Source organism: Epinephelus moara, chromosome 4 (assembly GCF_006386435.1).
Source record: "Epinephelus moara isolate mb chromosome 4, YSFRI_EMoa_1.0, whole genome shotgun sequence".
Taxonomy (NCBI): Eukaryota; Metazoa; Chordata; class Actinopteri; order Perciformes; family Serranidae; genus Epinephelus; species Epinephelus moara.
In genome coordinates this window covers 17,886,321-17,903,034 of record NC_065509.1, presented here as the reverse complement: position 1 = coordinate 17,903,034, position 16,714 = coordinate 17,886,321, and the positions used below count along the sequence as shown (strand labels likewise).

The 16,714-nt window shown below is 39.8% G+C and overlaps 1 protein-coding gene across 5 annotated transcripts in view; it reads left to right on the top strand.

Moving 5' to 3' along the window:
- Window positions 1–11,184, top strand: part of LOC126388861 (glutamate receptor 3) — a 170,557-nt gene extending 159,373 nt beyond the window's left edge. For 2 of the 5 annotated variants that reach the window (XM_050042194.1, XM_050042192.1), the window contains 3 exons: window positions 2,575–2,689; window positions 4,140–4,387; window positions 9,369–11,184. In XM_050042194.1, the coding sequence (XP_049898151.1) occupies window positions 2,575–2,689; window positions 4,140–4,385 (361 nt within the window). In that variant the 3' untranslated portion in view covers window positions 4,386–4,387; window positions 9,369–11,184. Of the gene's footprint in view, window positions 1–2,574; window positions 2,690–4,139; window positions 4,388–9,368 lie in introns of those variants that run through there. The other 3 variants (XM_050042193.1, XM_050042190.1, XR_007569795.1) reach the window with 2 other exon arrangements.
- The last annotated feature ends 5,530 nt before the right edge of the window (window positions 11,185–16,714 follow it).

Below are 16,714 nucleotides of genomic sequence, written 5' to 3'. Positions count from 1 at the left end.
GAGACCATTGGGTGGATGTGGCTGCCCTGCAGTTGTGAAAGGTGAGCTTTATTTATTCACCCTTCCACGTGTGTAGGGCAGATCACCTAGTTTCACATATTAAGACCTTGTTTAGGTAGGTTTGGCAGTTTGAGTAAAACCAGTTGGTGAAGTCAGACGCACGAAATCCAAGAAACGACCTTTATAGAATATTTTACAGTGAAAAAGGCCGTAACGTCCAGCCGTCCCTCCTGAAGGTGAAGTCCGCTAATCCTCCAAAATACATGGCTTTGCAGTACTTCACCACACAGCTGCTTCACATCCATGACACTCGCCCAGAACCCGTGAGCTTTAAAGCCGACGTGATAAATTCTACTTAACGCATCAAAATGGCTGCTGAGCTGAGGCCGACAGGAAAGCAAGGGGAACAGCGGCGTCTTGAGGGGACTAAGCATTGCAGGCAAACGTGAGAACTCTAATTAAACAAAAGACCTATGATTTTTTTTTTTTTTTTTTGATAAACTACCTGTGGTCTGATTCCACTACATGCAGTTCCTACCCCCCCAACCCATTAATAACCCAGCTGTGACCCCTTTGACCATCAGATCTCTTCCTCTTCTTCTGTGGGTAAATGATGAATGATTTTTTTCCCATTGTGGGAGCTAATGGTGCAGAGCGTGAAACCCCCTCAACCATGACAATTTAGGATAATGTTACTTAGATTATGTGCCATGAAGAATTGTGCTATTTTCACTAGATTACACATAAGGCGGTAGCATTATATTCTTTACAATGCAGGTCAATTTCGTGACAAATGATGCTGTCAGCACAAATGTGATGATCAGGTAATAGACTACAGACAAGCTGCGAGGTCCTGTGGACTGCAGATTGTGTCATTACATTCCTAATGTCATTTGTCATGGATTGGCCGAAGACCACAATGAACAGTTAAGCTGCAGCCATTTCTACCATAGCAACACCACAAGAGGCTGCATGAGGCATAGATGTAATAATGACAAACTAAATGCCTGTGGTTTATTTCTGAATTTTTTTGATGTCACCTTTTTCAATGTTTGCATCGCTAACATTGCTATGTTGTGTAGCCACTGAGCTCAGGAGGCGTCCCTGTGCTACTGATGCTCAGCAGCCATTTGAAAGCATCTGTCTCTTGTGCTGTCATCGATCTTTTATCATGTACAGGTATGTACTGTCTGTTTCCTGGCTTGTTTTGGCTCCCCAGGACTCAGTGGAAAGGCCCCGATTAGGTGGAATAAAGCGGCCTGGAGCACTCTGCTCCAAACGGCGCATCGCTTGGCCCCGTCCCACTCAAAGCTCTGCGTTCCAACAGACATCGGGAGATACACATAATCATGCACACAGCTGCATGCACGCCCCCCTCTCACACACAGTTAACACAGCTCTTTCTTGCCCTCAGGCGCAACACAGTGCCGCCTAGATTGAGTTTCAGACACAGAGCATGTTACAGGGTAATTGCATTGTTAATCAATGTCTCTCTGAGCCAAGACAATGGCCTGGTCTTCACAGTCCGTTTCTCTAGATTGGCTATGAGAGATATACAGTGGTGTAATCTTCTCTCAGTGCATTATGCATTGCACCAGTCCCCTTGGGGGACATTGTTCCCACAGAGTCGTCAGGTCACTCATTTATCGATGCACTATTTTTCTTTGCTTTTCACTTTTTTTCAGAGAGACTGACCTGAACCACAGATGATCCACTATTATATTATGACTACAAAACGTAATCTTTATCCATCTCAACATTTTTTTTTTCTCAAAGTAATTTGGTGCAGTACAACATTATGATAATTTATGATTACACACGGTGGTTTGACGTCCTATAGATATCAGAAGGCACGAAACAGCTGTGTCAGACATTAGATTATGCAGCTACAGGCAAATACGGGAGGAATTATTCCACTGATACTTCTGAGCTTAGTCCTGCAGCTCTGTGCAGTTTGGTTGGGACACACTCATCTGACACTAATCTGGCGTAATTGGGAGATAAGGTTTTCTTAGCGATATGTCGGGATAGAACACGTAAGAATTAATTAAGCTTTCACTTTTGGGCATAGTTGCTTGGATCTGAAATTGGTTGTAATACCTCCAGAATTGATTGTTGTCACGCTGGTGACAGTAGTATAAGCCATCGCAGGATTAAGATGATATTGTGGAAATGGAACGGCAGCATCCATCACTTAGATTTTTCTGTTTGTGAAGACAGAGCTCCTGTTGGACTGAACTTGTTAAACGCTGCTCAGAGAGCCCCTGTGATCCGTTTCATGCCCCCCAAACCAATGTGCCCCGGTGCTTTTTGATATTCATAGACTTGCAGATCGTACTGTCAGTACCTGCTCGTCGCCCCGTTAACAGCGTCTGCCGATTACTCAAAGCGATATGGGTAGGTCCTGGCTTTAGACTAGGGGTTAAAAAGGTAATAGGTAGAATGCCTGCTCTCTGTGATGTTGACATAGCCAGGAGCCCTGCTTTATCGCTTTGTAAAGTATGTAGTAGTTTAAAAGTTGAATAACATAAAATAACATAATATAATGTTATTTATGTTATTTCCCACGTGAAGAACTCCTGTAAACCTTGCAGTATTGAAACTCAGTGAACAAGGCATCTTAGACAAGCTGAAAAACAAATGGTGGTACGATAAGGGTGAATGTGGAACCAAGGACTCTGGAAGTAAGGTCAGTCGCTGCAGGTCTTTTGTACTGATTCCAAATTGCATTTTGACGTACTGTTCATATGCAAGACAAGACTTCTCTGACATCTATAGTGTACATTTTGTTTATTTGCTACACATAATTTTTTCTTTTTCTTTTTTCTATTTTTTTTTTTTTTTTAGTTTTTCCGCCACAAACTGTAACACAGTTTATATGTGGCTTTGACAAAAGGCACTGCTTCCCTATTTTTTTTCTTTTATTGCCATAGAAATGAGACATTTTTTGATGCCATATAAAATACTGAACCTCTTTTTTTCTGGTGAAAACTGTAATGATAATAATGTGGGGAACGTGCCTTTCAGATACACTATTTCAATTGAGTCACAGCAGTTAACAGTTGTTGATAAATGCTATTTTTTGCTCATTTTCACTCTTGACATTCATGATACTTTGACCATTATGCTGCTGTTCCTATTTACCAAACTGTTAATGAAAATTTGATTTATTTGTGTTGTTACTAGTTTGCATCGAGATGTGTCTATTAGATTCTTCGGCCTCCTGTGGTGTGATGAACAAGCAGAGCCTCTTATTGTGATGAGTTACTCAGATTCAACTTCTCTAAGCAGCGAGAGCGCCGTAGGGTGTCCTCTAAATCTTGTGGCTGCTCGGAGTTGAGGTTAGAGGCTGTGTTTGCACATTACAAGAAGTTGGGGAATGTAATAAACCCACTATTTAACCCTCTGAGATACAGTCAAAGCCTCAGATTATAGGTCAGGGTTGCTAGATAGCTTTATATTCCCACGCTCATAGGGTTAAACTGCAAATAGTAAAACTCTAATGAACAAATTTTTAATGAATATGTTTGGTAGGTAAGCAGCAGCAAAATGGTTTGATCCTCAGTGTTTTTTTTTTAACTTTATAATGGAGCTATCATTCATCTATTATGAATTTGACTGTACTGTATGACAATGTTGCCATGAGAGTTATACGTACATGTCTCCAAGAAGATTTAAAAAAATAAAATAATCAAAAAAAAAGATAGGGATTTTAAGAGCTGTCGACCTATGCGATACTGACCAGCTTCCTAACATGGTCAAGAGCAGAAGCCATTTTACATACATGTAGCGTAGGGAAGGGAAAGCTCTACATTCACCAGCAGACAGAGCATTAAGAGTTGGCTTCTTTCTCCTTAGCGGAGAATGGTTTGACTATGGCAGTCTGTAACACAGGAAAATCAGTCCAGTCGAAATTCCAGCCTTAGCACCTCATTACATCTTCAATTTTTGGTTGCTTGTAGCTGTTAGTGTTCATAATCTGCCATAATGTAGCACCAGTAAGATAGAGTATGATGATTTACCAGTGCAGTTTAACTCAAGGCTATGTGAGACTCAGTTTGAAGGATACAGGCTGTATTTTGTTCTGCTGCCTGTGCTCCACTGCAAAACTCTTAACTGTGTTATTCACTTTCCCCCAGGACAAGACAAGTGCTCTCAGCCTAAGCAATGTGGCTGGTGTCTTCTATATTCTGGTTGGAGGGCTGGGGCTGGCCATGATGGTGGCTCTGATAGAGTTCTGTTATAAATCACGGCAAGAAACCAAACGGCTGAAATTGGCCAAGAATGCCCAGAATTTTAAGCCGGCTCCCCCGACCAACACCCAGAACTTTGCCACATACAGAGAAGGCTACAACGTATATGGAACCGAGAGCGTTAAGATCTAGAGGTACGTCCCCTCCGCTTACTGTCCGCACTGTCCCCGAGCACTGTGGGAGATGAATCATTTAGCTTCCTGTCATATCAGTGAGAGTGAATAATTCATTTGTGTGTGTTGCCGTGTGGCTGCTCCTTGTGAAATTGTTTATGGTTGTCATGTTGGGCACAACAGAACATACATGCCCCACTCAAATACAAAACTTGTTTATACCTTGGAACATATAGCTGCGCAGACAGTGCCTCAAGCTACAACACACAATCTCAGCAAGTTAGCAGATACACAACCTCTTGTTTTGTGCTGTATCACAGAACTGCTGTATAGAGTTATTTTGTGTATAAATTTAAAGGGTAAGTTAGGTATTTTTCAACCAGGAAACTGCTTGTTTTTGCCACTGACATGTTCAGATTATTATTTTAAGTATCTGACAACATTATGGAAAGGATCCCTACAGAGACAGACCGTTTATTAAAGAGTAAGATCCTTTTTGTTTAACCAGAAACAGCCCTGAAATCGCTATTGCCAAATCCACCGGACTCCATTTAAATAAATCGTAATTTTATCATTGTAAAACACTTCATTCAAAGTTGACAGAAATAACATAAAACTCACAAAAAACATCTTGGCTCATCATTCCACTGTTTCAACAATCACCAACTTTGGTTTCGTTGAAATAAACACGTAACTTACGCAGTTAGATGTGAAAATATGCTGACTCTGTACACACTGTAATTACTGTTTATTTGAATGGAGTCTGGTGGGTTTGGCGACTGCATTTTCTGGGGCTGTTTCTGGTTCAACAAAAAAGATCTTACTCTTCAACAAAAAGGTCTATCTGAGCCTGTCAGTGGCAAAAACAAGCACTTTTAGTGAACGTGAATTCAATTCAAACATGCTGTGAGTGGCTACATTGCAGCTGCCGACTGCAGCAGTCTCGCTCAGTACTTGACCACTTTAAAAATGTGCTGATGCCATCAGTCACTTAGACACAAAAACACATTATCACCCCCGACTCGTCAAATATGGCAGCTTTGTCAGTGACCCTAGGCTTCAAACTATGATGCACTACGTACCCCTCTAGCGTCAGTTTTGAATGTGGCCCTCTCTGTTCATTATATGCATCAGTGTCTTTTCAAAATAAACCACTGTGTTCACAGGAAACAATAAAACTACTTGGTTAGACTTAAGAAAAGATCATTGTTGGGTTAAAATTATGTTGACTTTTGGTTTCACAGCAGTCTCCTGGGTGAAAGTTCTGTGTATGTTTGACACATTTATCCACCTCAACCTCCTCCCTATGCAGACTTTCTTGCTCGTTATACTTTGTTTGTTGCTCTGAGCATCTATTACTACCACAGATGAGTTCACATTGATGCGTGTCACACAGATGCTGAAGGGTTACTTGTGCATCCCTATGTGATGCTGAGGGGCGAGACAAAGCGTCGTATTTGATGCCCTGGAAATGAGAAAGGGTAGACAAAAAAGCACTATACTCAGTTACCTCTAACGGTCTCTTGCCATACAAATATTTTTGTTTTTACTTGCAGTTTTGATGTTTCAGCATCCATCTCAATTCAATAGAGTCAAATGGAATTTAATTTGTGATGCTCAAAGCATTAAACCCATTACATTAAATGTAGTATTGATTGATTTTTTTAGGGATGCACCGAAATGAAAATTTGTGGCCGAAGCCGAATAATATTAAACGCTTGGCTGAATACCGAGTACCGAATACCGAATGCCGTTGTTTAGTTTTTCATTCGTTTTTGCAGATGAACCCCCTCCAGATTAGTGTTGTCACGGTACCAAAATTGGGACCCACTGTACGATACCANCAACAAGTTATTCACCTGGAGCCGGACTTCTCCTTCGCCGGTAAGCCGTTATCATGCGCCGCCGTATTTGACAGGACCCCCATTCAACCCACAACTGGCGGGATTTGCTGTTTCGTTTCTGCTGCTGGTTGAAATCTGTACTCACACAGCGTGCTGAATGATTTATTTTGCCCGCACAAAACTATTTTTAGTCGCAAATGCAAGTGCGGTGACGGGCGGAGTAAAATATTGCCACATTGCCGACATTTTACTCTGTCCGTCACCGCACGCTGTTTGATTGAGTTATCAAAACACGCTGCTATTATTCGGCCTTGCTTTTCACTTATTCCACCGAATACCGAATGTGTGGTTTTTTGCAATATTCGGCTGAATATATTCAGTTACCGAATATTCGGTGCATCCCCAGATTTTTTTTGTGGCAACATAATAATCTGTGAGCACAACATTCACATAATATTACTTTTTGTAGAAGGTGTCAGCAAACAGTTGCGTATAAACACTTACAGCAGAAACAGGCAGCATTGTAGCATTGGCTCCAAAATTCAGTCTGTTTTGGTGTCAATCAACTTCTGAGGGAAGTGTCTTTTTCTCTGCTAAATGCAATCGCTAATATTATCTGTTGTTTTGTGCTGGGTTGGTTTTTAGAGCTTGAAATCAAAATGGTAAAGCTGTAAGACAGAAAACCAAAACAATGAGCTAAAAGAGGCTAAAATGCTCCAGAGTGCAGATGAATTGAAAAGTATAGTGATATTTCTCAGTTAATTTGACACTATGAATGACTCTTGTCACATTACATGTATACTAACCCAGTGTAAATATGAACACATTGATTGGAGCAGCTTTAAAATATTTAACAGCAGCATTTCTCTTTAGAAGCAATGTCTTTATTTAATCCACAAACACTGTGAACAACTTTCATGGGGACTATTTCTTCTTAGAAACTTAATAGGCAGTTCCACCAAAAGCTCACTTGTACTTTAATACCAATAGAAGTTAAGTGGTAATTAAATAACTAATCATAAATATCTCTACACAGCAGTTCAACAGTACTGAACTAAACAAAGGGGACCTGAAAAGTATACTGTTAAATCATTTCTTAGTTTTGTATTTAACTGCACTGATGGCATGTGTGTTCTGTAGCTTTTCATTAAACACAAAGTGAGACATGTCTCTTTAGAGAAGAGCAGCTGTATGACAGAGCATCATAATTTAAAGGCCCTGAAAACATATTTAGATTATTTACAGAGTTATGTATTTGTTTTGTTTTGTCTGTCTTCTCACTGGTTTCAAGTGGGCAGGGCCTGGGTGGGGAAAAAATGCCACGTGCGTCAAATAGACAAAATCTGATGACAGCTGGTGGGTTGTTTGCTTATGTTGCCAGCGCTGTCTATCAAATGTGATCAAAACACACACACACACACACACACACACACACACACACACACACACACACACACAGAGTTCTGATAAGGTGGATAAGCTGATTTTTCAGTGTTAAATTCTTTTATAACACTTAAAGGTGGAGTCATTGATTCTGGAGAAAGATTTTTGATATTCACTGTGGAGTTCAGCACGCTAACATTTATTTCATGGCCTCTCCCCTGTGCTGTGTACCAGCATGAACACCCCCAGCTGCTGATAGACTGGAATACAGTTGTGTGGCTTGGTCTAAGCCATGTTGTTTGTTTCCAATTTCCAGAGCCAGGGCTGTGTATGAACACCAGATTCCAGTGTTGGGTTGGGTACACTGCGGGTGACCCACAAAAAGGGTGATTCATGGGTGGTATCTTGTCTTGATTTTATTTCGAGGTTCAGTTCTGGGTGTAAAAAGAACATGTGGGTCAGATTGTGACGTTAGATGATAAATATATTGAAATAAAATGATAATAATGATAGTAATGTAATTTAATGTCTTAACCTTTTAATTCTCTGATTGCTGACTTCTATGCCACCTGGAATATGTGAGCTTCTTTAGTCAGGTGTTTTACTAACGGGCACGTTGACTGTGGAGATGTGCATCTTATTTCCTCAATTACCTTTGTTTTAACATATATTATCTTAATTCTACATGTATTAAATGTCCCCAAATAATCACTTTAAATATGCTGCCTAACCAAATTATTTGAACAGCACATGGTTATCATAGGATTTGTGGTTTCTTGTCGGGTTCAGTCATGGAACTAATTGGTCATTAGGGGTGGGAATCACCAGAGGATCCATGATACGATATTATCACGATACAATATTATTGCGATTTTAAACATGTTGCGATATGCTGAATCTTGCGATAGAATATATTGCAGTTTATTACCTTTTTTCAAGTGTAAATTATGTCCCTAAAGGAAAACTATGTCAACATCTGTTTTATCTGTTAGGATAACGTTTTCAGTCTATCTCAGGTCAGCCTTTTTTTTTTTTTTTTTTTTTGCAGCAGCAGCAAAATGTATCTAGTGAACTGAAAAAGCAACTTTTTATATTTTTCTAGTAGGCTACCTTAAGTTTAATTTGTATTTGTAATACCAATAGTTTATGTCATAAAAAAAATCGATAATTTGATACGATATTGCCACACAAAAATATCGCGATACTATACTGTATATATTTTCCCCTGCCCCTATTGGTCATATGTCCAGGTGGTGGCCGATATTTCGATATTACATGTCACGGTTCTGGTTTGGGGGTTGGGTTTTGAAAATCAGACCAATATAGGGCTCTGGTACAAACACCTGATTTTTTTCAGCAGGCAAACTTTGAGGAAATATTTGTTGGTTAGAATCACTGACTGCACCTTTAATGATGAATTCTGCAAACGTATTCAGTTGACGGTTATTTAGTCATAAATATTTGGTGTTATTGAGAAAAATGTAAGATTTGAAACCAAGTTTTCAGGGGCTTTAAAAAATTCAAGGCACTTTATTTCATTAAAAAATAGCAAAATAGCCTTGATTCAGTTGGATGATGAGTAGTCCTTCAGCTTGAGTTAAAACCTTTAATACTCATTCCTAGTTTTTTTTTTTTTTTTTTTTATTTGCTTGAAGTTGACATTTCATTCACCGTCACATATTTTCACCCGACATGAGTGATATGCAGATTTTTCCTTTCAATCACACGTCCCTCACCTCCTCCCGTGTTTGCTTCTGCTCTGTGTGTCGACACAGGTTTAGGAAACATTTCCATTGTCCCTTACAACTGTGACTGAACATCTATGAAAGGACAGGATCACGGGGATTGAGCTCCAAGCCAAATCCTCTCGGGCGGACACGGCACGATAATCTGCAATGACGACACGACTGGACTGGTCACGGGAAGAGCCGATGCGGTTCCCTCCTCTCAGTGCCTTATGGAACTCTGAGTCCAATCAATGCAACTCATTCACAATGATATTGCTTTTTGCTTGAAACTCATACAAAACAGAAGAATGGTGCAGTGATTGAAATATATAGATATATATATATATATAATACATTTGACATGTTACAATGAATGAGAGAACTAAAGCCATCCTTTGCAACCCTAAGCACACTTTGAAGTGCCAGAGAGACGACGAATCTTACGTGACAAGTGTCTAATTGGTTTCTTGTAATCAATATGATCAGATTACTCTTCATCCTTCTGCTGCCAGATTTTCACTGGTTATATGTGTTGAGATAATTTTATTAGATCTATTCAGTGCACTGTAAGACACTGGTTATTAGACGATAGCTTTTATACTGCTGTAAGTCACTTATAGTGACCTTGTACTTGTTTTAAAAGACAGATTGATCTTATTGGAGCGAAACGCCATTCAGCCCAAAACAATTACGAGTGTGTTGTTTGTACTCTAAACTCTGGTGCTGCTGCCACTGTCTTCTGAACGTTTGATGGGACTCATGAAGATGATCTGGTTTGGCTTTGACGCACTACAGAACCAGGTCATAATTCGCACTTCCAATACTGCCAAGAGTGTGTTTTGTATGACAAAGGACGTGTGTAAAGCAAAGTATTCATGCTTGAGTAAAAAAAAAAAAAAAAGAATAGAAGAAGAAAAATCTGTTTGTGATCTACAGTTTGTAAAATATCAAAGGAGCTCTGACTCGCTAAGGTTCAACGCTCCACACAGTCTTTCCCTGAAGTCTAGAGTCATTCAAGTCTCCTGTACATGAAAGTAAAACCAAACAAAAAGGGTAATTCAATTGTAGATTAACTGCAATCCAATTAAAAGGATAACAGCAATGGCTTTTAAACTGTAGTATTTTGGATTACCTTACCATTTTCTTTAACAATTGCACATTTTACAATGAGCTGTGGTTTGCTTTTTGGTTTGATTTTCCTTTAATGAGCATTACAGTGTTTGGTGACTTCACTTAGTAAAAATGAAAATGAAAAATATATGAATACAAACGGAAAATAGATTTATACAAGGTTATACCAGGGAGAGCCCTGAAGCTTAGCACATTTCCATATTGCTGTAATAATTTCCTTTCTTTCAAAAAGACTGTGATTCCATAGGATTTAGGAAGATAGCTATCTAATCACCTGAAACTATGGGCGGATAGTTTTATATATTAAAAAAAAAAGAAACTGACAATGTGAAGAAAAACAAAGACGAGAAAGATGTGTACATTTAGATAAATGAGAATTATTTATATTACATGATGAAAGACTGGTTTCCCCTTTTTTCTCCTTTTGTTTTTTGTTTTTTTTCTTTTCTAAGAAATTGCATGTGAAATCAGTGATGCTTGACGAGCTCTGCTACTCACAAACTGACCTTAGGTTACCGTTAGAAACCCAGCCCTGGTTATTCTTTTGTAAATCAGTTTCACCTTTATTATTTTCTTTTCTTTTTTGTACGCCTCACCTTCTGCAGAAAAAAAAACAGGCATAGTAGTGGGTACAAAAGAGCAAGAGATGCATGCATAATTTGCTGAACCTCATTAGTGAGGCGCTGTACAGAGAATTTTAATACATTTTGTAAATAAAAATGTACAGAAAGGGTCCTGCGTCTGTGTTAACATTATTTTACAACGCTATCTGAACCTGTCTGCGCTGAGTACAAACACTGTGGGTGATTTTGTGGCCTGCGGGATCTCGGCTCAGGTTAAACATGCCGCATACTTGAACTCCAGAACGGCAAAGTATCAGAAGCCCCCCTGCAGACATACACACAAAGAGAAGAGTTTTTTCTGTAATAGGTCCAATATTGAGCCGTTAGTCAGTGGAAGTGTGTGTGCATGTTTTGGATCAATAGTAAGCACCATCTGCTTCACTCTCGCTCCCCTGCCTTGCATCCACTGATTGAGGGCTCCATTGACAGCTTCATCTGGCATGTGATCTTTCTCTCTCTATAAGATGTGACACAATCAATAATGTATTATTATAACCACCAACTGCTTACAAAACATGCTGCACATGGATGCCGTGTCGCTTACAATTCCAACTTATAAGCTTTAGAAACTATATTTCAGGGGAGGACGTTCTCATCAGGATTTACTTTAGTAAATACGGCAGAGAGGACAGTTAATCATTTAAACCCTGCTTATTCCCATGGCGCAAAAAAAAAAAAAAAAAAATCTCACATATACAGTAAAGCAGCACACATAGATTGCCCAGACAGTCTGTGTCATTTTGCTGGTCTCTGGGTCTGCATTGTGTGGTAAAATGAATTCCTCCTTCCAGAGATCCAGCCTGCCACAGCTCAAATAACAAATCCAACAAACATGGCAAAAGACCAGTGTTTTTCTTTTTTCTTTCATTTTTGGACGCAGACACTATGATTCAGGATTTATTCACTGCACCAGTCCTGTGGAACAGACTCGGGCTGTATGAAATGCTACTGTATGATCCAAACAACCCATTTCTGACAAAGCATGAAAGGATATTGCTTTTTTGTTCTTCCTTTGCTCCGCTGCCTCTCCTTTTGTGTTTTTTCCCCCTTTGTTATGCCTGGACTGCTTTCAAACAGGAACAAGACAACGTGGGGGAGTGGTGCGCGAGGAGGATGGCACTGCACTGCAGTACGTTGATGCTCGTGAGACTATTCTCTGGAATTAGTTTACTCACCTATAAAGAAAGGCGACACAGTGTTTGTCCTGCAATGATAGGATAAAAAACGAGGCAACAAGCAATTAGGATGAGGCCTTTCATTCAGAGAGTGACACGAGGAGAGGAACTGTTAATCTAATCACAGAGGACACCTAATCATCCCCTGCTGTGTCACCGCACACTCCTTGCATGTGTCGGACTGTGCGACTATAGGCTAGCATCTCGTGCTCGCTGCCTCTTCGGGCCTGTCGCTGTGAAAGATAATCTGATCCAACATGTCACCGAGGAGAAGACGGCTGTATACATGTGTGTGTGCATGAGAGAGGAGGAGAAGGGGTGTGTGTGAGTGAGAGAGAGAAAGAAAGAAAACTCAAGAGGCTGAGGGAGGACATGTCGTGGGGAGGATACTTTGATTACTGCCACGGAGGGAAAAAAAGCTTTCTGGTTCACTAGCTCCCTCACTTTGCAGCGTGCTGCAGTCTTTCACCCTATCGCTCCTTCTCCAAGGACACAATGAATAAATCAGATTCCAACTGAGTTGTTCCATTTGCCTCTTTTCTCCACTTTAGCTCTTCAGCTATCTTCGAGTGCACCTGAAGAGACCCGCACTTGACATTCAAGTTCAGTTGACAGCGATCAGCTTCCCAAGCTGTGGAAAATGATAGTTCAAAAGCATTATCATAAAAAGAGTGTGTTTTGGACTGACTTTTGACATACACAGTTTTCACATTTATAGCTGTTTATTGGTTTTGTTGAGCATCTTTAAATTATGTTTTGCTCTTCAAAGCACATTTTAATGACTGCAAAGACAACAGCGATGTGGAGAGATGACACAGAGTTCATATGTGAAGCCTTCAGGGCACGACTGAAACAATGAGATATGAAAAAAACAAATATTAGCACAGAAGCACCATTAGCATTCTGCACTGCATAACGATACACACGAACAGTGGGCCAACCACTCGTTCTTTAACATCCTCACATGAAAGATGTACATTTGCCATGCTTTGTCTCCCGTTTATGCGAAACCGCACTTCTCCAGATGGCGAGCGGCTAATGCAGGTGTGACTCAGGAACCGTGCCGATATCAAGAGGGGATCCTGTTACTGTTTGACTAAACCTGAATGGGCAAGACTTGTGCTTCGACTTTGAACACAGCGTGATCGCTGGCGATAGATGTGCCAGCTCCAGCATCTGCGGTGACAGCTGTCCTCGTGGGAGTTTGGTGCGCCGCAGATTCAGGGTCTAGAGTTAATAGAGAGTGAGTGCTGCGATACACAAAACACATACAGTCAAATGCAGTCCTGACACCAAGAAACAAGAGAGGTCAGATGAGAATGGCAAGGGTCGTTCGGGCTGATGGGCAGAACACGTGTTGGAAGTAGCAGCTTGGGGCACCTTGTCTAAAAAGTGTACACTGTTACATGCTGATAAACCCCCTGTATACCTGAACACTACCTGTGATTTAACACTATTGGTTTGCAGGTGGACGTCTTCATGGCCGTCTTTATTGGACACAGTCTTAGAGCAAGTATTCAGATCCTTTACATGAGTAAAAATTTGAATTCAAGTGAAACTATGTAATTATAAAATGAACTTAGTGTTTTAAAGAAGAACTCAATACAGAAAAATGTCCCCTGACAATATTATATATCATTCATTATCATTACTCATGCATTAATGTAAAAGCAAGATTTTACTGCTGCAGTTAGCTAAGGTGGTTGCATTGAATTGTTTTGTATCAGACTGCAGCTCATGATTATATCAATTATTGATTAATCTGCTGATTATTCTCTCCTCTGATTGATTGGTTGATTGATTTGTAAAAATTCTCCAATTATCCAGAGTCCAATCTGACACATTCACTGTGTCTGCTTAGTCTTAACAGTAGTACAAACCTGAACATTTTAAGAGATAAATTAAAATTAAATTAAAAAAATTTAATGTAAACACAAATTAAAATGATTGAAATAATTAATCACAGCAAATCATGACTTTTGAGTCGCTGGAACCATCAAAATAGTTGCCAGTAAATTTTCTGTCCATCAACTAATTGCTCAATCAACTGATAATTTCTTCTTCTAAATACTGTTTGGTAGTTTAATGAAAAACAAAATATCAGATTTTATAAGTTCCTTGTATGTGCTGTGAGCAAAAAAGTAAAGAAGCTATCCACAAAATGTCAGACAAATATAGAAGAGTAAAAATTACAATATGTATTTCTGTAATTATGGTGTCTAAGTAGAAAGAGACAGAAAAAGAAAAGACTCAAGTGCTGGCTACTTAAACATTCCAGCTAGTGGAGTAAATGTACTTTACATTCCACCACTGGTCTGAAGGACACTCAAACCAAGCTAAGGTCACCACAGCCGTGGATTAAAGAAAAAGTCCACTTTCAGAGACTCTGGCTCCGTAACATATTTTAAGAGTTGTTTTCACTTCCCCTCCACCTGCCGCAGTCGTACCCCAGGTCATCATTTCCTACATTTCTCTCATTTCCATCCATCCATCCAAAAAAAAAAAAAAAAGTAAAGTGAAAGTTGTGCTCAGGGAGGTTTTATAGAAGATGCTGAACCTCCTGCTCAAAACACAAAATATCTTGCGGCTGCATTACATTATTGATTGTTGAGGCTCTGTGGAGAAATTGGTATGTCTTCAGTATTAGCACTGCTGCAAAATGCAGAGTGTAGGAAGTCTTTGCTCTTTGATTCTGAAGCACGACCAGTCAAACCTGATGGTTAAACACTGCTGTCTGATGAAAAACCATTGTAGCGGTCATCTACATCTGTCTCTTATCCACCTCAACAAACAAACAAACAAACAAACAAACAAACAAAAAGTGATATTTCTAAGCAGTAATTATAGTAGACAAACTACATCACACCATAATGTGGTTCTCAGTAAACTGATGGGAAGCATCTGCTATGTTTTCTACTGTATAACAGTGTCAGAAATGTGTGTTTAAAGTCATCTACTTAGAGTTAATCTTGAGCTTTCAGACACATCTTTGGTTTATGGATTAAACAAAGGAGTAACATGTTAAACTTTGAGCTTGAGAGTTGCTGGTTGGCAGATTTTGCCGTTTCCCTGCTTCCAGTGTTTGTGCTAAGCTAAGCTAACCAGGTGCTGAATGCAACCTTATATTTAAAGGAGCTGAAGGCAACATTCAGAGCATGTCTATAGCCCCTTTTACACTGCAGGTTCAAGGTGGGAATATCGCACCATTATGTCGCCTTGCCATTCTGTATATAAGGTACAATCGCAGAATGGGGGTAAAAAGTTGTCTCATCATTTTTGGTTTTATGAGTGCAACCCACCGTGGGAGATTTCAATTTTCAATTCAATTTTATTTATAAAGCCCAATATCACAAATCACAATTTGCCTCAGAGGGCTTTAGAGCATATGATATCCCTCTGTCCTTTGGACCCTCACAGCGGATAAGGAAAATTTCCTAAAAAAAACAGGGAAAAAAAATAGTAGAAACCTTAGGAAGAGCTACTGAGAAAGAGTCCCTCTTCCAGGATGGACAGATGTGGAATAGATGCCGTGTGTACAGAACAGATCAACATACTAAATATACAGTAATCCATATGACAAAATGATATATAAAGAGAGGGAGAGACAGAGAGAGATACAGGGCATACAGTAATGACAGTAACTACACAATATTATAATTATAATAATAGTATTTTGTTAGCGTTTATGTTATAAATAAATAACAGTATATGTATGTGACAATAATAACCATATGTGTATAGTAATAATGAAAGTGTGACAATAATAATTTAAAGGCAATTATTAGCAGTTAGCGGCTAACTCAAACAAGAAGACCAGCAGCCCTAAATGTCCGCAAACTGGGAAAACAGAGATTCGGGAGCTCTTTACCCTCTGAGCAGAGGACAAGATCAGCTGCTATATAATAGGGATGGTGCATGATTGTTACTGCCATGTTATGCCATTGTTATTGTTTTTAAAGTGTTGTTGACGCATATATTACATGTCACACTAGAGGCCAAAGCTGTTGTGTTACATGTCACACCCATCAGGCCTCTTTTGATTCCGCAATGCCAGGAAGCTATGAAAGATCATACACAGCATGATGCCACCGTTGTTTGTTTCTGTGTGAAATTGCAAAGGTGGCATAACGAAGGGACTTAGTAGTGGCCCTATAGTACGATCTCTGTGTTAAAAGGGCTTATGATTCAGAATCTGGGGCGGGATTCCGTGCATACAGTTGTCAACGTGAAGGTGGCTGAACCGGCAGCCTGCAGCTAATGGTGCTAACTCCATAAACGGCATTTAACTACGGCAACAGTGCTAACAGAGCTAGCATTATTCATCTATGAAACTGGCGAGTGTGTGTTACGCTTCCGCAATGATGCTGTCACAATATCAGTGTTAACGATTGTATGAGCGCAATGCAGAGCGACCCCAATGAGCTAGGCAGTGAGACGCATTCACAGGAACTCACATGCACTAACC